Raw genomic sequence first — 20,539 nt, forward strand, 5'->3', positions numbered from 1 at the left:
ACTTGACCCCTCTGATGTCAAGAACTTCAGACCGGTTTCTCTTCTACCCTTTCTTTCCAAAACACTTGAACGTGCTGTCTTTACTCAACTATCCTCCTATCTCCACCAAAACAGCCTCTTGGACCCCCACCAGTCCGGGTTCAAAGTGGGTCACTGGACAGAGACAGCCCTCCTTGCGGTGACGGAGTCTTTTCACGCAGCGAGAGCTAACTCTCTCTCCTCTGTCCTGATTCTCCTGGACCTGTCTGCAGCGTTTGCCACTGTGAACCACCAGATCCTCCTCTCCACCCTCGAGGGGATGGGGTCTCAGGTTCTGCACTCTCCCTGTTTGCATCCTACCTGACAGGTCGATCCTACCAGGTGACATGGAGGGGGGCCGTGTCGGAACCACGCATGCTGACTACGGGGGTTCCACAAGGCTCAGTCCTGGGCCCCCTTCTCTTCTCGCTCGACACAACATCTCTGGGTTCTGTTATTCGCTCGCATGGCTTCTCTTACCATTGTTATGCCGATGAAACCCAGCTGGTCTTGTTATTTCCCCCCGGGGACACTCAAGTCGAGGCACGCATTGCTGCATGCTTGGTTGACATCTCGAAGTGGATGACGACACACCACCTCAAGCTCAACCTGGACAAAACCGAGCTACTGTTCCTCCCGGGGAAGGGTTGCCCGCACCGAGACCTGTCCATCACCATTGATGATACCGTGGTGATGCCAACTCAGACTGTGAGGAACCTGGGTGTGACCCTGGATGACCAACTGTCGTTCTCAGCAAACATTGCATCGGTTACACGCTCCTGCAGATTCCTGCTCTACAGCATCAGGAGGATTCACTTCCTCACTGGGGAGACGGTGCAGGTGCTCATCCAGGCTCTTGTCATCTCTCGCCTGGACTACTGCAGCTCACTACTTGCCGGAGCCTGATGTTCAATCGCCCCAAGTTCTCCCACACAACTTCCCTTCTCCGTTCTCTACACTGGCTCCCTGTAAGAGCATCCAGTGTGAGACTCTGGGGCTAGCCTACAGGGCAGTGAAAGGAACAGCTCCTTCCTATCTCCAGGTCGTGGTCAAGCCCTACACCCCCGCCCGACCTCTTCGCTCTGCTGCCTCGGGGCGATCGGTCGCCCCGTCGCTCAGAGGTCCCTGCGGCCGATCGACCCGGTCGCGGCTGTTTTCTGTCCTGACCCCTCAGTGGTGGAATGAACTCCCCACTGACCTCAGGACAGCAGAGTCGCTGCCCATCTTTCATCACGCTGCAGACTCACCTCTTCAAGAAGGCCTACCCTGAGCCTTCCACTTAGCACTTACTTAGCATCTATTGTATTCATACTAGCTTAGTGTCACCCTCCTGCCTGAAAGTCTGTGCTGACTAGGGTTGGGTACCGAAACTCGGTGCCAATATGGCACCGGTTCCTATACGTCCGGTATCTACCGGACCGAAACGCAACGCAGATTTCGGTGCTTCCTTTCGGTGCCTGAGCCGATTTTAAATACTTTTTGTACACTACTCTGATGACTCTGGCAGCAGGACTCGGTCCTCTGCTCCTCACTCATAGTATTATTACAACTGGGTACTTAGCGCTGTCGCTCATAAGCACAACAACACAGGCATGCGAAAGCTTCTTCTTCTTCTTCTTTGAGACCAACTGGCAGTTGGCAAACGACGAATTGCCGCATTACCGCCACCAGCTGGTAAAATAAAATAAGTCATGAGACGTGTCGTATTTTGCCAGCGAAGGAAAATATACTCATATTTCTGCTAAATAATTGCTGAAGTTTGAAGCTGTAGTGTGTGTGTGTTTTGTATTTATTTATATTTATTTAAGTATACTGTAAACTGTTAACAGTTAACATATTGTTCATAGTTAAAAAGTTTGAAGCTGTAGTTTGAAGCCAAGTGTTTTGTATTCATTTATATTTATAGTATACTTTAAGCAGTGAATATATTGTTCAATTTGAAGAAAAAGTATCGGTTCAGGCACCGTTTAGGCACCGGTATCATTTTAGAAGTATCGTTTTAGCACCGGTATCGGAAAAAAACCCAAACGATACCCAACCCTAGTGCTGACCAGCTGGCCCCCATCTTCACAAAGATCTCCAACCGATCACTGGAGCTGTGTGAAGTTCCCTCCTGCTTCAAATGCTCCACGATCATCCCGGTCCCCAAGAAATCCTCCATCACAGGATTAATGACTACAGGCCCGTCACCCTGACGTCTGTGGTCATGAAATCCTTTGAAAGACTGGTGTTGACCGATCTGAAGAACATCACAGGACCCCTGCTGGACCCCCTGCAGTTTGCCTACCGTGCAAACAGGTCGGTGGATGATGCAGTCAATATGGGACTGCATTACATGCTGCAAAACCTCGACTCAAAGACCCGGAGAGTTGTTACTCAAAGACCCGGAGAGTTGTTACTCAAAGACCCGGAGAGTTGTTACTCAAAGACCCGGAGAGTTGTTACTCAAAGACCCGGAGAGCTGTTACTCAAAGACCCGGAGAGTTGTTACTCAAAGACCCGGAGAGCTCCTCAGGGACCCAAAAAACCTCCTCCTGGAGTTTCATTAAGGAGCTCTGCTGCCCCCTGCTGGCTGACTGCTAGAGAAGTCGTATTGATCAGTATTGAATCAGGGATGTTATTATTGATGAGAATGAAAGCTCTTCTCTGATTGGCTGCTGCATCACTTACTGTGAATGAGGAGCTGTCCCACCTCTGGAGTGATTGACAGCTGCAGCTGGCCTATCAAGAGAGAGAGAGAGATGATTGACAGCTGGTTTAAATAACTGATCAATACCGACATTTATTGATTGATTGATCCGACCTCGGCCTCTGAACACAGACGGGTGGAGACCCTGTAAAAGTGCATCTCCCACTGACCTCTGAGGTGGACTCTGTGGTCCTGGTCTGTCTGACATTGGTTGGTCTAATCTGGTCCCTCTGGGTCTCAGTAGATCCTGGATCCATCTGGTCTGTGAGGATGGAATCCTGACCCAGTTCAGACCCTCTGAGGTCTACAGTCTGGACTGAGGTCTGGATCCTGGTGTTCCTGATTAGAGCCACTCTGACCTCAGGTCTACAGGTTTTTCACTCTTTTATTCTCACCTGTTTCTGTCCATCAATCTGCTGAGAAATAACTGACCGTCTGACGAACTAACCAACAGTTTAACTAACAACAACCCAACTGACTCTGAATAAAGGAACTAACGAACTAACCGTCCGGCTGACCTCGTCTCTTCTCTCCTTTTCTCTTTCTGTCTTTTACGTTTCTTGAATTTTCCCTCTGAAAAAATTCAAACCAGAAGCAGATTTTCAAGTTTAACGAACACACATGAGTGTTTCCTGTGTGCTCTTTCAAAATAAAAGCTTATTTTCATCGGAAAATAAAAGCGTATTTTCATCAGACTAAAGCAAATCTTTATATAATAATTAGTGCTGGGCAAAGATTACAATTTTTAATCGCGATTAATCGCATGGATGTTTTGCGATTAATCTCATTGTTATGGCAAAGTTCAACAATGAATTCATAAGTAGTGTATTGAGCACTTTTATTGTTGGAATGCTTAACAGCATTCCAACTATTGTTCTTCGAATCTTTATTGTTGGAATGCTGTTAAGCATTCCAACTATTGTTATCCTGTTTCTTTATTGTTGGAATGCTGTTAAGCATTCCAACAATAAAAGTGCTCAATACACTACTATTGTTATCCTGTTTCTTTATTCAACTTCTTCTATTTCTTCCGTCGCAACGCTTCTCCTCCATTTTTTAAGCTACAGAAACCGTTCAACTATTAAAATGTTAAGCTCTTTCACCAGAGGTCTGCTATGACTTTTTATATTTCTAACCTTTAAACTTTTTGAATTATTAAGCTTTTTATTTTTTCAATAGGATCTCTATGGAGAATATTTTCAAATGGCTTCAGGCACACAGGTGTTTGCCATTGAGCCAATTAGTGATGTTGATAAACACACAGACTCACAGACACACGCGCACATACACTCCTCTCCCTCTCTCTCCCTCTCTCTCTCTCTCTCTCTCTCTCTCTCTCTCTCTCTCTCTCTCTCTCTCTCTCTCTCTCTCTCTCTCTCTCTCTCTCTCTCTCTCTGTGTCTCTCATACAGTCATTCAGGTCTTAGGGATCTTTAGAGGTCTTTCCCCCCTCCTCCACCCCCCCCCCCCCCCTCCACACACACACACACACACATGCCATTTTAAAATAAAAGCCCCACAGAATGAATCCTAACTGAAATGCTTGTGATGAGCCTGTCATTTAATAACCGGTTTGTGTTTATCTAACATTATGATTCTGTCTCCTCTCCCCTTCTCCCCCACACCCCACACCCCATTTCAAAATAAAAGCCCCAGAGTGAATTCTAACTGAACTGCTTGTGATGAAGCCTGTCATTTAATAACCTCTGTTTATGTGTCAAACATGATGATTATGTCTCCTCTCCCCCTCCCTCCCCCACCCAGCCCCACCCTTTCAAAATAAAAGCCTCATGGATTAACTGTATTTAAACGTTTCGCTCAAAATTAGGCTTTTTTGTTGAAATAATGAATGCTCTTACTAATACTGCGACAACTACTACTACTGCTAATATTTCTAGTATTACCACTACTACTACAACTTTTGCTGTTGCTACTATTATTACTACCCGATACTGAACCTGACCTCTGACCCTTAAACCTGACCCGATACTAAACCTGACCTCTGACCCTTAAACCTGACCCGATACTGAACCTGACCTCTGACCCTTAAACCTGACCCTTAAACCTGACATCTGACGCTTAAACCTGACCCGATACTGAACCTGACCTCTGACCCTTAAACCTGACCCTTAAACCTGACATCTGATGCTTAAACCTGACCTCTGACCCTTAAACCTGACCCGATACTAAACCTGACCTCTGACCTTTAAACCTGACCCCTAAACCTGACCTCTGACCCTTAAACCTGACCTCTGACCCTCAAACCTGACCCCTGACCCTTAAACCTGACCCTTAAACCTGACTTCTTTACTCAGGGTGTAACAATACGCGTATTCGTATTGAGCCGTTCGGTAAGAGGCTGTACGATGTAAGTAACAATACTACATAACATTAAGGAGCAGTTTTTGTTTTTTATGCTTATGTGTTGCTAAGAAGACACCCCAGAAGATGGGTCACTCAGGTATAGTTCCATCATTGTTCAAAGTCAAAGAATAACTTCATGATGTTAGTTGTAATGAATAAATATATTTTAAAATCAAGTACATTTCTCTGGCATTTATAGTTTCCTACTGTACCGAAACGTACCGAACCATGGATTTTATGAACCGTTACACCCCTACCTCTGACCCTTAAACCTGACCTCTGACCCTTATATCTGACCTCGAAACCTTAAACCTGACTCCTTCTCTGACCCTAAACTTTGAACCCATCATTCTGTTTGTGTGTTTTATAAAATGTGACGATTCGTTAAATAAATGAGTTATTTAATTTATCTTGTGTTTGTTCTGATCAATAACTTTTCACATTGATTGATGTGAATGTTGATTATTCATTAAGATGATCAATAATCTATGAGCTCATATTGATTGATGTGGATGTTGATGATTCCTTAAGATGATCAATATCATTGATCATCTTAATGAACCATAGATTATGAGCTCATATTGATCTAACATAGTTTAAGAACACTTTAACTTATTTAAGGTTTTTATTAACTGTTGTTCTGGAGCTGATTACATCACATCACACAAATAACGTTTTGTGAACAAAATAAATAAATTATTGAATGTAGTTCCGTCACTTTCAAAATAAAAGTTAAAAGTTGAACCGATAAAATGTGTTAAAAAGTGGTTATGAATGGGGCGAAGCGGTGCGCTACTTCCGGGTGATGACGCGGGACGTGAAAACATCGACGCTAATGACGGAAGTGGTGATGACGCTATGCAAATGAGGGGAAAACCTCCTGTGATTCGCGGGAAAAGTGAAAAATGGCGGCGGTCGCAGTTTGAAGTTTAGCGCCACGAAAACAGAGACAGAGAGAGACAGACAGGGCAGAGACAGACAGGACGGTGAAGACACGGAGACACAGTGGAGGACAACGTCGGTGGCTCAGAGAACCGGAGGACAGGTGGACACACACCGGACCACAGGACGTGAGACAGGTATTATAACGTCTTCTGCTCGGTGTGGCTCGTGATGTTATTAACGCGATGCAAATATATGATATATTAACATTCTATAATATATGATTATATAACATATACAGCTTCTCTCTGCGGTAAACGGGAGCTTCATGTCGGTACACACCGTGTGTGTGTGTGTGTGTGTGTGGGGGGGGGGGGGGGCGGGCGGGGGGAGGTAATAGTTAACACGTCGGTTTAACGTGTGTCTCGCTCTGCGCATGCGATATGTCAAAATCCCCTCTGACAGTTCAGGAATGAATCACAGCCACAACCTGAACCTGTGGTGTATGAAGTACTCAAAAGCCAGACTTGAGTAAAAGTAAAGATACCTTACTGGAAAACTACTCCAGTAAAAAGTCACCTATTAGAATACTACTTGAGTAAAAGTCTTAACGTATCTGATATTTATTGTACTTAAGTATCAAGAGTAATTTTCTGATATTAAATGTACTTAAGTATTGAAAGTAAAAGTACAAGTAAATGCTGTTAATAAAAAAGCAAAGGGTCAGAATTGTGAGAATGATGAAGTTTATTCTTTTAAGTGCTGTGGCATCATGACCAAGGACATGGAGCTGTGTTGAACATAATTGGGTTGGCTGTGATCCATTCAGGAGCAACAATGTTCAACATAACATATTGTACATAAGTATACTTTTGCATCGACTATGAACTTATCATCATAATTCTCCGAAAAGCAATATGACACGATGAAGGAGTTGTAACAGTGCGTTTATAAGTCTGCTCATTAGACTAGAGGATGTAGAGGACCAATGCATAATATTATGTTCAGCAAAACATATCCACTTGATGCATCAGGTCAGTGTTTAGAGAAAGGACGCCTGCCTTGTAACCTCCTGTGGGCTGATTTGAACACAAAGGTTTGTCTCAAGCTGAATCTGCAATTGGGCGACTGCTACCATCATAACTCCATCTGATCATCCACAACATGACTCAAACATCAAAACATGATCAATACTAAAGCAGCAACACAGTCATTACTTGAAACTGAAACATGTCCTGTTCATCTTCAAAAGAAGTTGGTTTTCAAAATTGGGAGAATTCAGTCTCGCTCTTCTTGGGCTGAAGACTCGTCCTGCGATGCTAAATAGCCGTTCACAGGCCGCTGAGGCAGGTAGAGGTGTGTTCAGCGTCACAGACAGCTTGCGCACAGCTGGGAAGGATTTCCCTAATGCTAACGCTAACACTAATGCTAATGCTAACGCTGCGCTCTCTCGGCTCCCGTCAATCCTATGGTGTGGTGGCTAGCTATCGCTAACGTTAGCCAACTAGTGCTGCACAACCGTCAACACTTCCTCAGCTCACTAACTCGCTAGTGATCCACGGGTGTTGGTCTTCGTCACCACCGTAGTTTGTTGCCGGAGTAGCAGGTGCTTCCATTTCTGCTTCCATCATGAAATCAGTCATCGTAGAGTGGAATTCTACTCAGGTAGTCGCCCGCTAGCTATAGCATGTAGCATCACTGGGAATCAAACACCGCGGCTTTGAGAGCACTCGTTTGCAATTGTGCATTAACGTGACTAACCAATGATTTAACTTGCTGCTAGGACCACTGATTCACCAAACCTGCTTGCAGTCTGTGTTCCACCACAGTCCCCGACGCTGCTCTCAGGATTCATTTTGTTTCTGAAGATAGATTTGATTTTGTAGCGAGTAACGAAGGTTTCAGGGGAAATGTATCGGAGTAAAAGTATCAGTTTTCTTTGCAAAATGTAGTGAAGTAAAAGTAAACAGAAATATAAGTAGTAAAGTACAGATATCCAAAAAAACTACTTACAGTAACAAAGTATTTCTACTTCGTTACTGTACACCACTGGCCACAACCTGTCTAACCTGTCTCTCTGTCTCTTTCTCGCTCTCTCTCTGTCTGTCTCGCTCTCTCTCTGTCTGTCTCTATCTGTCTTGTCTCTCTATCTGTCTCTCTCTCTCGCTCTCTCTGTCTGTCTCTGTCTCTCTCTCTCTGTCTGTCTCTCTCTGTCTGTGTCTCTGTCTCTGTCTCTCTCTGTCTCTCTGTCTGTCTCTCTCTCTGTCTGTCTCTCTCGCTCTGTCACTCTCTCGCTCTGTCTCTGTGTCTCTCTCTCTGTCTGTCTCTCTCTCTCTCTGTCTCTCTCTGTCTCTCTGTCTCTGTCTGTCTCTGTCTCGCTCTGTCTCTCTCTGTCTCTCTCTGTCTCTCTCTGTCTCTCTCTGTCTCTCTCTGTCTCTGTCTCTGTCTCGCTCTGTCTCTGTCTGTCTCTGTCTGTCTCTCTCTGTCTCTGTCTCTCTGTCTGTCTCTGTCTCGCTCTGTCTCGCTCTCTCTGTCTCGCTCTGTCTCTGTCTGTCTCTCTCTGTCTCTGTCTCTCTGTCTGTCAGTGTATTGAGCACTTGTATTTTAAAGTGCTGCTCTATGAACTAAAGGTGAATAACATTGTGTGTAATCACTTTAAACGCAGCAGGTTGTTGTTAGCAGCAGTGTTCTCTTCACACAGCAGCAGTTATAACACAGTTACAATGATTCTGATCATAGATATTCAGGTGTTCACAACTTTATCTTCATGTGTAAGAGATGATATTTAAATATACACCTTGAGAACTGAAACCTATCTACGTCACGTTATGTTTGATAAAACATATTCCAAACAAAGACGCTTTAAAAACTGGACAATTTGTATTTTAATATTGTCACTGTTGCCCAGCTCGAATAAATATATAAAATATAAGACGAATGGATAACCCCCTATACCCGGTTCTAAAGGGGAACCGATAAGACGTTAGTACTGATGAGGTCCAGAGTTATCGGTTCTGCTGTTTATTAGTGAGATGTATTCGAGTGAGACGTCCTCTCTCTGTCTCCCTCTACCTGTCTCTCTTTCTGCAGGATGTTTGAGGACCTGATTGAAGCCTTCTGTGGTCTAGAGCCTCAGGTAACTCAAGGGGGCGGAGCATGTCTGAGAGGGCGGAGCCCGGTAGAGGGGGCGGGGTCCAGTCTGAGTGTTGGACAGTTCGTCCTCTGTCATTGGTCTGATGGACTCTACTACCTGGGCAAGATACAGAGGGTAAGACACATACAAATCCACTATGTCCTCATTGGTTGGTGTTGATCTCTGATTGGTTGGTGTAAATAGCTGTGCTCTTATTGGTGGACAGGTAAGCCCCCCCCGACAGAGCTGTTTCGTCACGTTTGAGGACAACTCCAAGTTCTGGGTCCTCTGTAAGGACATCCAACATGGTGAGAGACAGAAGGGTAGAGAGAGAGACATCAACTTGGTGAGAGACAGACAGGGAGAGAGAGAGACATCAACATGGTGTGAGAGAGAGAGAGAGAGAGAGAGACATGGTGAGAGACATCAACATGGTGAGAGACAGACAGAGAGAGAGAGAGCGCAACATGGTGAGAGAGAGACATCAACATGGAGAGAGACAGACAGAGAGAGAGAGAGACATCAACATGGTGAGAGAGAGAGAGACATCAACATGGTGAGACAGACAGAGAGAGAGAGACACATCAACATGGTGAGACAGACAGAGAGAGAGAGAGAGAGAGACACAGCAACATGGTGAGACAGACAGACAGAGAGAGAGAGAGAGAGACATCAACATGGTGAGAGAGAGACATCAACATGGTGAGAGACAGACAGAGAGAGAGAGAGAGACATCAACATGGTATGAGAGAGAGAGAGAGACATCAACATGGTGAGACAGACAGAGAGAGAGAGAGAGAGAGACAGCAACATGGTGAGACAGACAGAGAGAGAGAGACATCAACATGGTGAGACAGACAGAGAGAGAGAGAGCGCAACATGGTGAGAGAGAGACATCAACATGGAGAGAGAGAGAGACATCAACATGGTGAGAGACAGACAGAGAGAGAGACATCAACATGGTGAGACAGACAGAGAGAGAGAGACACATCAACATGGAGAGAGAGAGAGACATCAACATGGTGAGAGAGAGAGAGAGAGAGAGACATCAACATGGTGAGACAGAGAGAGAGAGACAGCAACATGGTGAGACAGAGAGACATCAACATGGTGAGAGACAGACAGAGAGAGAGACATCAACATGGTGAGAGAGAGAGAGAGACAACATGGTGAGAGACAGACAGAGAGAGAGAGAGAGAGACATCAACATGGTAAGAGAGAGAGAGAGAGACATCAACATGGTGAGACAGACAGGGAGAGACATCAACATGGTCAATGTGTCTCACCATCTGCTTCTGTCCGTCTGATGTCGCTCTTCACTCAATGACAATCTTCCTCCAATCACGTTGTAGCTGGAGTGCCGGGGGAGGAGCCTCGCTGCTCTGTGTGTCAGGAGGCGGAGCCAAATTCTGACAGCCAATCAAACCCAAACAACCAGATCCTCATCTGTGGGAAATGTGGCATTGGTAAGTGAGACAGGCAGCTGGTTAAACTAGTCAACTGTCACATGACTATGGATTTAAGCCCACTGGTATGTGTTACAGTATATTATGGTATGTAAATAACAACCCGTCTTCTCTGACTGTCCCTCTGACTATCTCTCTTTCCCTCTGACTGACTGTCTCTCTGACTGTCCCTCTGACTGACTGTCTCTCTGACTGTCCCTCTGACTGACTGTCTCTCTGACTGTCCCTCTGACTGACTGCCTGTCCCTCTGACTGTCTCTCTTTCCCTCTGACTGACTGTCTCTCTGACTGTCCCTCTGACTGACTGCCTGTCCCTCTGACTGTCTCTCTTTCCCTCTGACTGACTGTCTCTCTTTCCCTCTGACTGACTGTCCCTCTGACTGACTGTCCCTCTGACTGTCCCTCTGACTGTCCCTCTGACTGTCTCTCTGACTCTCTCTTTCCCTCTGACTGACTGTCTCTCTGATTGTCCCTCTGACTGACTGTCTCTCTGACTGTCTCTGACTATCTCTTTCCCTCTGACTGACTGTCTCTCTGACTGTCCCTCTGACTGACTGTCTCTCTGATTGTCCCTCTGACTGACTGTCTCTCTGACTGTTCCTCTGACTGACTGTCCCTCTGACTGACTGTCCCTCTGACTGACTGTCCCTCTGACTGACTGTCTCTCTGACTATCTCTTTCCCTCTGACTGACTGTCTCTCTGACTGTCCCTCTGACTGACTGTCTCTCTGATTGTCCCTCTGACTGACTGTCTCTCTGACTGTTCCTCTGACTGACTGTCCCTCTGACTGACTGTCCCTCTGACTGACTGTCTCTCTGACTATCTCTTTCCCTCTGACTGACTGTCTCTCTGACTGTCCCTCTGACTGACTGTCTCTCTGATTGTCCCTCTGACTCTCTGACTGTCCCCAGGTTTCCACCAGCACTGCCACCTCCCTGCTGTAGAGGGCAGCATCAGTCCCTGGTTCTGTAGACGTTGTGTCTTCGCTCTGGCTGTCCGGGTACAAGCATTCAGATGATAGGCGGTCCCCAGTATAACATCTAATTACCGCCTGTCTCTCTGTCTGACCACCCGTCTGTCTCTCCTCAGAAAGGAGGCGCTCTAAAGAAAGGTCCGATAGCCAAAGCTTTGTCGGCCATGAAGCAGGTCTTACTCTACGACCTGGACTCTCTGAACTGGGACTCACAGCACCGGACCAATCAGCAGCAGTGTTACTGTTACTGTGGAGGCCCCGGAGAGTAAGACTGACCAATCGGAGCCACACACACCCTCATCACTGTTACATCCCACCTGACTCACCTGTGCTGTGTCTACAGGTGGTACCTGAAGATGCTTCAGTGCTTCAGGTGTCAGCAGTGGTTCCATGAAGCCTGCACTCAGTGTCTGCAGGAGTCCATGATGTTTGGGGACAGGTGAGACAGCTCCTCCTCTGGGTACCGTGAGACAGTGTTTGATAATGTCTCACCTCCTGTGGATGCAGTGAGACAGTGATTGATGCTGTCTCACCTCCTCAGGTTCTACCTCTTCCTGTGCTCGGTGTGTAATAAAGGATCTGAGTACGTCCGCCGGCTGTCCCTCCGGTGGGTGGATCTGGTTCACCTGGTTCTCTACAACCTGTCAGTTAGCAGCAAGAAGAAATACTTTGAGCTGGACGAGATCCTCACCTTAGTCTCTGCAAACTGGGACCACTTACAACTCGGGAAGGTACTAGACTAAACCTGGACCGGACTGTGCTAAACTAAACCTGGACTGTGCTAAACTAAACCTGGACTAGACTAAATTGAACCTGGACTAGACTAAATTGAACCTGGACTAGACTAAATTGAACCTGGACTAGACTAAACTAAACCTGGACCAGACTGTGCTAAACTAAACCTGGACCAGACTAAACTAAACCTGGACCAGACTGAACCTGGACTAGACTAAATTGAACCTGGACTAGACTAAATTGAACCTGGACTAGACTAAATTGAACCTGGACTAGACTAAACTAAACCTGGACCAGACTGTGCTAAACTAAACCTGGACCAGACTGTGCTAAACTAAACCTGGACCAGACTAAACTAAACCTGGACCAGACTAAACTGAACCTGGACCAGACTGAACCTGGACTAGACTAAATTGAACCTGGACTAGACTAAATTGAACCTGGACTAGACTAAACTAAACCTGGACCAGACTGTGCTAAACTAAACCTGGACCAGACTACACTGAACCTGGACCAGACTGAACCTGGACTAGACTAAATTGAACCTGGACTAGACTAAATTGAACCTGGACTAGACTCCCAGGTCCTGATTCTAACCCTCCTGTCTGTTGTTTAGCTGTCTAACACTCCTCCAGCAGAGAGGGGGCAGCACCTGCTGGATGCTCTGAATAAATACAAGAGCAAGTAAGAATCCTCCTACAACTCTGACCTTTACATCAATATATGTGATCAGAAGTATTTATGACTGTTTGTGTTGAGGTTTCTGTGTGGAAAGGAGATAAAGAAGAGGAAATGCATCTTCCGTCTGAGGACCAGAGTCCCTCCCAACCCCCCCTCCAAACTCCTTCCTGAGCGCGCTCAGACCGATGGAGGGCAGGGCCACAAGAAATGCAACAGGTAGTTCTCCTCGTAAACCAATGTGTAGTCCTAAAATCAGGAGGTAATCCAGTTTGTGGTCTTAAAACCAAGAGGGAGTCCAGTTTGTGGTCTTAAAACCAAGAGGGAGTCCAGTTTGTGGTCATAAAACCAGGATGTGGTCCACGTTCTAGTCCTAAACCAGGATGTATGTCTGCAGTGCTTCAGCTGAGAGGAGGAAGAAGAAGTCCAAGTGGCTCCTAGAAGATGCGATTCCTAATGTAAGATTTTAGATCTTCTTCTTCTACTGTTTTCTGTTTATTGTTGTTCATAAACGAGACGAAACTCCGTGTGTGTGTGTGTGTGTAGAACCAGTCGTCCCACAGCTGGACTTCTCACCATCACATGGCGAACATCTTTGACTTCAGTCTGGATGAACTTCAGAGCCTCAAGAGGTGACACACAGACCAATGATGCAGAAATCAATAATCAATCAATGACATCAGCTGATAACCTCATGTTGTTGTTCAGTAGCTCCAGTCGATCGGTCAGTATTGATCAGGACTCTACTGATGCCTCCACGTCAGGTTCTGCTACGACCAGCAGCACCTATCACTTCAGGTAACCAGCTGTTAACTAACCCGTCTGGTACTACAGGTAACCAGCTGTTAACTAACCCGTCTATCACTTCAGTTAACCAGCTATTAACTAACCTTTCCTCAGCTGTTAACTAACCCGTACATCACTTCAGGTAACCAGCTGTTAACTAACTCGTACATCACTACAGGTAACCAGCTGTTAACTAACATGTCTATCACTACAGGTAACCAGCTGTTAACTAACCCGTCTATCACTACAGGTAACCAGCTGTTAACTAACTCATCTATCACTACAGGTAACCAGCTGTTAACTAACATGTCTATCACTACAGGTAACCAGCTGTTAACTAACTCATCTATCACTACAGGTAACCAGCTGTTAACTAACATGTCTATCACTACAGGTAACCAGCTGTTAACTAACCCATTCTAAAATATCGTTATTATTTTGCTGGGGGCTTAATTGTTTTCTGTCAGGTTTTAGTGTACCCCTGTACTCTGCCGGTCTGGTCTACAGGAAGTCTCTCTGTGTACTGTGATACTCTGATATCTGACCTCTGTTCTCTGTTCTCAGGAGGAGGGTGGGCAGCAGGAAGAGGAAGTTGCCTAGCAACAGCTACAGTCAATGGGCCAATCGCAGTGAGGTAGAGGAGGAGCTCAGAGGGGAGGAGCCAGACGCTATCAACCACCTGACCACAGACTCCTCCCACTTCCTGACTGACGCCTCCCAGATCTCCTCTGACTCCTCACTCCTCCACTCCTCCATCTCCTCGTATTTTGGAGTAGCGGGCCGACTGACCAATGGGGAGAGGTACCAGGTGTTGGCTCGACGTGTCACTCCTCAGGGGACGGTCCAGTACCTGCTGGAGTGGGAGGGGACAACACCTTATTAGGTTAGACGAGACGCTTTGATTCCTCCACGCTCACAGAGACATCTGCTGGTTGGTCCAAACATCCTGACCAACCACCTGATCAGGTCTCCGTGTTTTTAAAAATGTTTTATTTCATCACAAAAGTATTTTAATCCAGAATCAATGAACTGGATCTGACGGGAGATGACAATCCTAACCCTGAGACGTCTGTCCCCATAAACCTCTGTGAGACGTCTGTCCCCATAAACCTCTGTGAGACGTCTGTCCCCATAAACCTCTGTGAGACGTCTGTCCCCATAAACCGCTGTGAGACGTCTGTCCCCATAAACCTCTGTGAGACATCTGTCCCCATAAACCTCTGAGACATCTGTCCCCATAAACCTCTGTGAGACGTCTGTCTGGAATCGCGTATCAAATAATGAAACGGTATTTAGTGAGAACAAAAAGTTTAAATGGAGCCAAAGACCGACACAGATACACACACTCTCTCTCACACACACTCACATAGACTCACACGCACACTCTGTGGTTGTGGTTTATGTTTCTTCTTCTTTGACATGTCAGAGGGTTAGGGTTGCTCTGTAGTGCACAGCTGTTAAACAGCGCACTGCCTCACCTCCCCTTCCTCCTCTTCCTATAACAATCAATAATTGTTAATCAAGTCTCTGAAATATTTTCTGTCTGAATCTGATAAGAACTACAAATCCCAGAATTCAGTGCTTCTTGTGTTTTCTTGCACTATTGTCACATTCTGTATCTATGCAAACGTCAATGAATACGTGGCATCAGAGGTTAGCTCCAAGCTAATGCAGCCCTTTGGTTTCAGTGAGGAATGCTAACAGTGCTCACAGACATTAAAATGTCACGCTGCCTCGGTAACCGTGCTCTCCTCCCATTGGCCTGTTGGAAGGTTGTTTTGATCACATAACTGTATGTTTGTTCCTTTCAGCTGACCAATCAGCTGCCAGCTTTCTCTACAATAAAACCTTTGACCTGATTCTGTCGCTGTAGCTGTGTCCCAATTCAGGGTCCGCATCCTTCGGAGGACCCAGCCTTCACGGTCTACATGGGCGGGTCCTAACTGTCTCTGCATTTTATTATTGTTTATTTAAGTGTAACAATATTGTACATGCAGTTATACAAATGTAAAAATATATTTGAGCACATTTCTGTTATAACTTAAATCCTTTGAATTTAGGGTTAATAAACCCACATTACTCTATCAAAGATCAAACTATCAAAGACAAGTTATTACAATAACTTTGTTCAATGCTTAAAATCCTTTCAAGGGTGCGTTTGCAGGATTCAAAGAAAGGGGGGGCTTAGCCGAAGGGAGGCGGCATGTTTTTGGGGCCGTGGATATCCATTGTTTCAGACAGCTCATAGAGTGGTTCAATCAGAAAGAGTGTGACTTTGCTCTGTAGTTTTGCTTGCATTCAGTATATGATAACACAAATATGAACTTTTCTCAAATAAAGAGAGAAATAATGTTCCTGCTTGTAAAGGAAAGACTGCGTCACTCCCAAATCCTAATTCTTAAAGGGGCCGCACACAATGGATGGAGAATGGACCTGACAGTGTCAACTTTTGACTTGTTGACTTGTTTTATTATGAGCAGGATTGTAATTTGAAGGTGAGAAAACATACAAACCAGAACGCACGCACATATGTAGCATGTTAGTTATAAATAACTTGTCCATGTGAGAAACAATAGTTTAATTTAATGACATCACCAAAATAAAAATAAAACAAGTTTTTTTTTTAAAGCCAATAATGCCAAATGATTTGGGGGGGCTGAAGAACATTGTATGGGGGCTTCAGCCCCCCTAAAATAGGCCTAACGACGCCCACAAATTGTCTGTACGGATCCGGGAATTGGAGGATGGGTGCTGAGTTGAACCTGGACTTCAGGTTCTGGAAGGCCTCTTCGGCTGCAGAAGTCCACAGGAAAGGAATCCTGGAGGAGATGAGGGCAGTGAGTGGGGAAGCGACAGTGCTGTAATTCCTGATGAACCTCCTTCCGCTTCCTGGGCTCCATCATATCTCAGGACCTCAAGTGGGAGCTGAACATCAGCTCCATCACCAAAAAGGCTCAGCAGAGGATGTACTTCCTGAGGCAGCTGAAGAAATTCAACCTGCCAAAGACAATGATGGTGCATTTCTACACAGCCATCATTGAGTCCATCCTCTGCTCCTCCATCACGGTCTGGTACGCTGCAGCCACAGCCAAGGACAAGGACAGACTGCAGCGCATCATTCACTCTGCTGAGAGGTGATCGGCTGCAATCTGCTGTCCCTCCAGGACCTGTTCGCTTCAAGAACCCTGAAACGAGCAAGAATGATTGTAGCCGACCCCTCTCACCCTGGACATTAACTGTTCGTGCCCCTTCCATCTGGCAGGAGGCTGCGTTCCATCAGGACCAAGACCTCACGACACATGAACAGTTTCTTCCCATACGCAGTCGGGCTCATTAATAATAATAATGATAACACAATTTATTTATAGAGCGCTTTTCACAGACAAAAAAAATCACAAAGTGCTTAAGAGAGCAGGAATTTAAAAGCATAAAAAAACATAATGTGACCATAGGGTCAATAAATCACACATTTTAAGAGCAGGTTTAGGACATGGGTTTTGACTCAAATGCCAGCCTAAAAGGTGGGTTTTGAGCTGGGTTTTTTTAAAGCTATTTTGGAGTTAGCATCATGAAACATATTTGATGTTCAATAAATGAGATCAAATGTGTTCTAATATTTTCTGGTGAAGGTTCCTGTGATGATGATGATGGTGATGATGTTTGTGCTTCACATCTAATGTAACTCTGGATCAGATGTGAGGTTTACTTTGGAGCTGCATCAGATATTTTTCTGTATTGATATTTGATGATGTCATCATCCATTATAAGTGTGTTTATGACATAAGACACTTCATGATGACCTCTTCCTCAGGGTTTCCTCTCCCAGAGGTTGAAGCAGTCTCTCTGGAGGACTTGCTCACCCCATCCACCATGACCCCATCCCCCATGACCCCATCCACCATGACATCATCTACCATGACCCCATACACCATGACCCCATCTACCATGACCCTATCTGCCATGACCCCATCCACCATGACCCTATCTACCATGACCCCATCCACCATGACCCCATCCACCATGTACCCTATCTACCATGACCCCATCCACCATGACCCCATCTACCATGACCCCATCTACCATGACCCTATCTACCATGACCCTATCTACCATGACTCCATCTACCATGACCCCATCTACCATGACCCCATCCACCATGACCCCATCCACCATGACCCTATCTACCATGACCCCATCCACCATGACCCCATCTACCATGACCCCATCTACCATGACCCTATCTACCATGACCCTATCCACCATGACCCTATCCACCATGACCCCATCCACCATGACCCCATCCACCATGACCCCATCTACCATGACCCCATCCACCATGACCCTATCCACCATGACCCCATCCACCATGACCCCATCCACCATGACCCTATCCACCATGACCCTATCCACCATGACCCTATCTACCATGACCCCATCCACCATGACCCCATCCACCATGACCCTATCTACCATGACCCCATCCACCATGACCCCATCCACAATGACCCTATCTACCATGACCCCATCCACCATGACCCCATCCACCATGACCCTATCTACAATGACCCCATCCACCATGACCCTATCCACCATGACCCCATCTACCATGACCCTATCTACCATGACCCCATATACCATGACCCTATCCACCCTGACCCTATCTACCATGACCCCATCCACCATGACCCTATCTACCATGACCCCATCCACCATGACCCCATCCACCATGACCCCATCTACCATGACCCCATCTACCATGACCCTATCTACCATGACCCCATCCACCATGACCCTATCCACCATGACCCCATCCACCATGATCCTATCTACCATGACCCCATCCACCATGACCCTATCTACCATGACCCCATCCACCATGACCCCATCCACCATGACCCCATCCACCATGACCCTATCTACCATGACCCCATCCACCATGACCCCATCCACCATGACCCCATCTACCATGACCCCATCTACCATGACCCTATCTACCATGACCCCATCCACCATGACCCCATCCACCATGACCCCATCCACCATGACCCTATCTACCATGACCCCATCCACCATGAGCCCATCTACCATGACCCCATCTACCATGACCCTATCTACCATGACCCTATCCACCATGACCCTATCTACCATGACCCCATCCACCATGACCCCATCCACCATGACCCTATCTACCATGACCCCATCTACCATGACCCTATCTACCATGACCCCATCCACCATGACCCTATCTACCATGACCCCATCCACCATGACCCCATCTACCATGACCCTATCTACCATGACCCTATCCACCATGACCCTATCTACCATGACCCTATCCACCATGACCCTATCCACCATGACCCTATCCACCATGACCCCATCCACCATGACCCTATCTACCATGACCCCATCCACCATGACCCTATCTACCATGACCCCATCCACCATGACCCCATCCACCATGACCCCATCTACCATGACCCTATCTACCATGACCCCATCCACCATGACCCTATCTACCATGACCCTATCCACCATGACCCTATCTACCATGACCCTATCCACCATGACCCTATCCACCATGACCCTATCCACCATGACCCCATCCACCATGACCCTATCTACCATGACCCCATCCACCATGACCCCATCCACCATGACCCCATCTACCATGACCCTATCTACCATGACCCCATCTACCATGACCCTATCTACCATGACCCCATCCACCATGACCCTATCTACCATGACCCCATCCACCATGACCCCATCTACCATGACCCTATCTACCATGACCCTATCCACCATGACCCTATCTACCATGACCCTATCCACCATGACCCTATCCACCATGACCCTATCCACCATGACCCCATCCACCATGACCCTATCTACCATGACCCCATCCACCATGACCCCATCCACCATGACCCTATCTACCATGACCCTATCCACCATGACCCTATCCACCATGACCCTATCCACCATGACCCCATCCACCATGACCCTATCTACCATGACCCTATCCACCATGACCCTATCCACCATGACCCTATCCACCATGACCCCATCCACCATGACCCTATCTACCATGACCCTATCCACCATGACCCTATCCACCATGACCCCATCCACCATGACCCTATCTACCATGACCCCATCCACCATGACCCTATCCACCATGACCCCATCTACCATCCACCATGACCCCATCTACCATGACCCTATCTACCATGACCCCATCCACCATGACCCTATCCACCATGACCCTATCTACCATGACCCCATCTACCATGACCCCATCCACCATGACCCCATCTACCATGACCCCATCCACCATGACCCCATCCACCATGACCCTATCTACCATGACCCCATCCACCATGACCCTATCCACCATGACCCCATCTACCATCCACCATGACCCCATCTACCATGACCCTATCTACCATGACCCCATCCACCATGACCCTATCCACCATGACCCTATCTACCATGACCCCATCCACCATGACCCCATCCACCATGACCCTATCTACCATGACCCCATCCACCATGACCCCATCCACAATGACCCTATCTACCATGACCCCATCCACCATGACCCCATCCACCATGACCCTATCTACCATGACCCCATCCACCATGACCCTATCCACCATGACCCCATCTACCATGACCCTATCTACCATGACCCCATATACCATGACCCTATCCACCCTGACCCTATCTACCATGACCCCATCCACCATGACCCTATCTACCATGACCCCATCCACCATGACCCCATCCACCATGACCCCATCTACCATGAC

The 20,539-nt window shown here is 46.7% G+C and overlaps 1 protein-coding gene across 2 annotated transcripts; it reads left to right on the plus strand.

The window, feature by feature from the left end:
- Positions 1-5,976: 5,976 nt before the first annotated feature.
- phf19 (PHD finger protein 19) lies at positions 5,977-15,756 on the plus strand. Of its 2 annotated transcripts, none has more exons than XM_079270199.1 (14): positions 5,977-6,149; positions 9,043-9,220; positions 9,312-9,393; positions 10,438-10,551; positions 11,464-11,552; positions 11,642-11,790; positions 11,869-11,964; positions 12,067-12,256; positions 12,877-12,944; positions 13,020-13,157; positions 13,336-13,396; positions 13,485-13,570; positions 13,647-13,736; positions 14,289-15,756. In XM_079270199.1, the coding sequence occupies exons 2-14, from the start codon at positions 9,044-9,046 to the stop codon at positions 14,605-14,607; spliced, it is 1,659 nt and encodes a 552-aa protein (XP_079126325.1). In that variant the 5' UTR covers positions 5,977-6,149; position 9,043; the 3' UTR covers positions 14,608-15,756. The 2 variants fall into 2 exon arrangements, with proteins under 2 accessions (XP_079126325.1, XP_079126326.1); XM_079270200.1 differs by having other exon boundaries at positions 13,650-13,736.
- The last annotated feature ends 4,783 nt before the right edge of the window (positions 15,757-20,539 follow it).

Source organism: Melanostigma gelatinosum (assembly GCF_949748355.1).
Source record: "Melanostigma gelatinosum genome assembly, chromosome: 6".
Lineage (NCBI taxonomy): Eukaryota > Metazoa > Chordata > Actinopteri > Perciformes > Zoarcidae > Melanostigma > Melanostigma gelatinosum.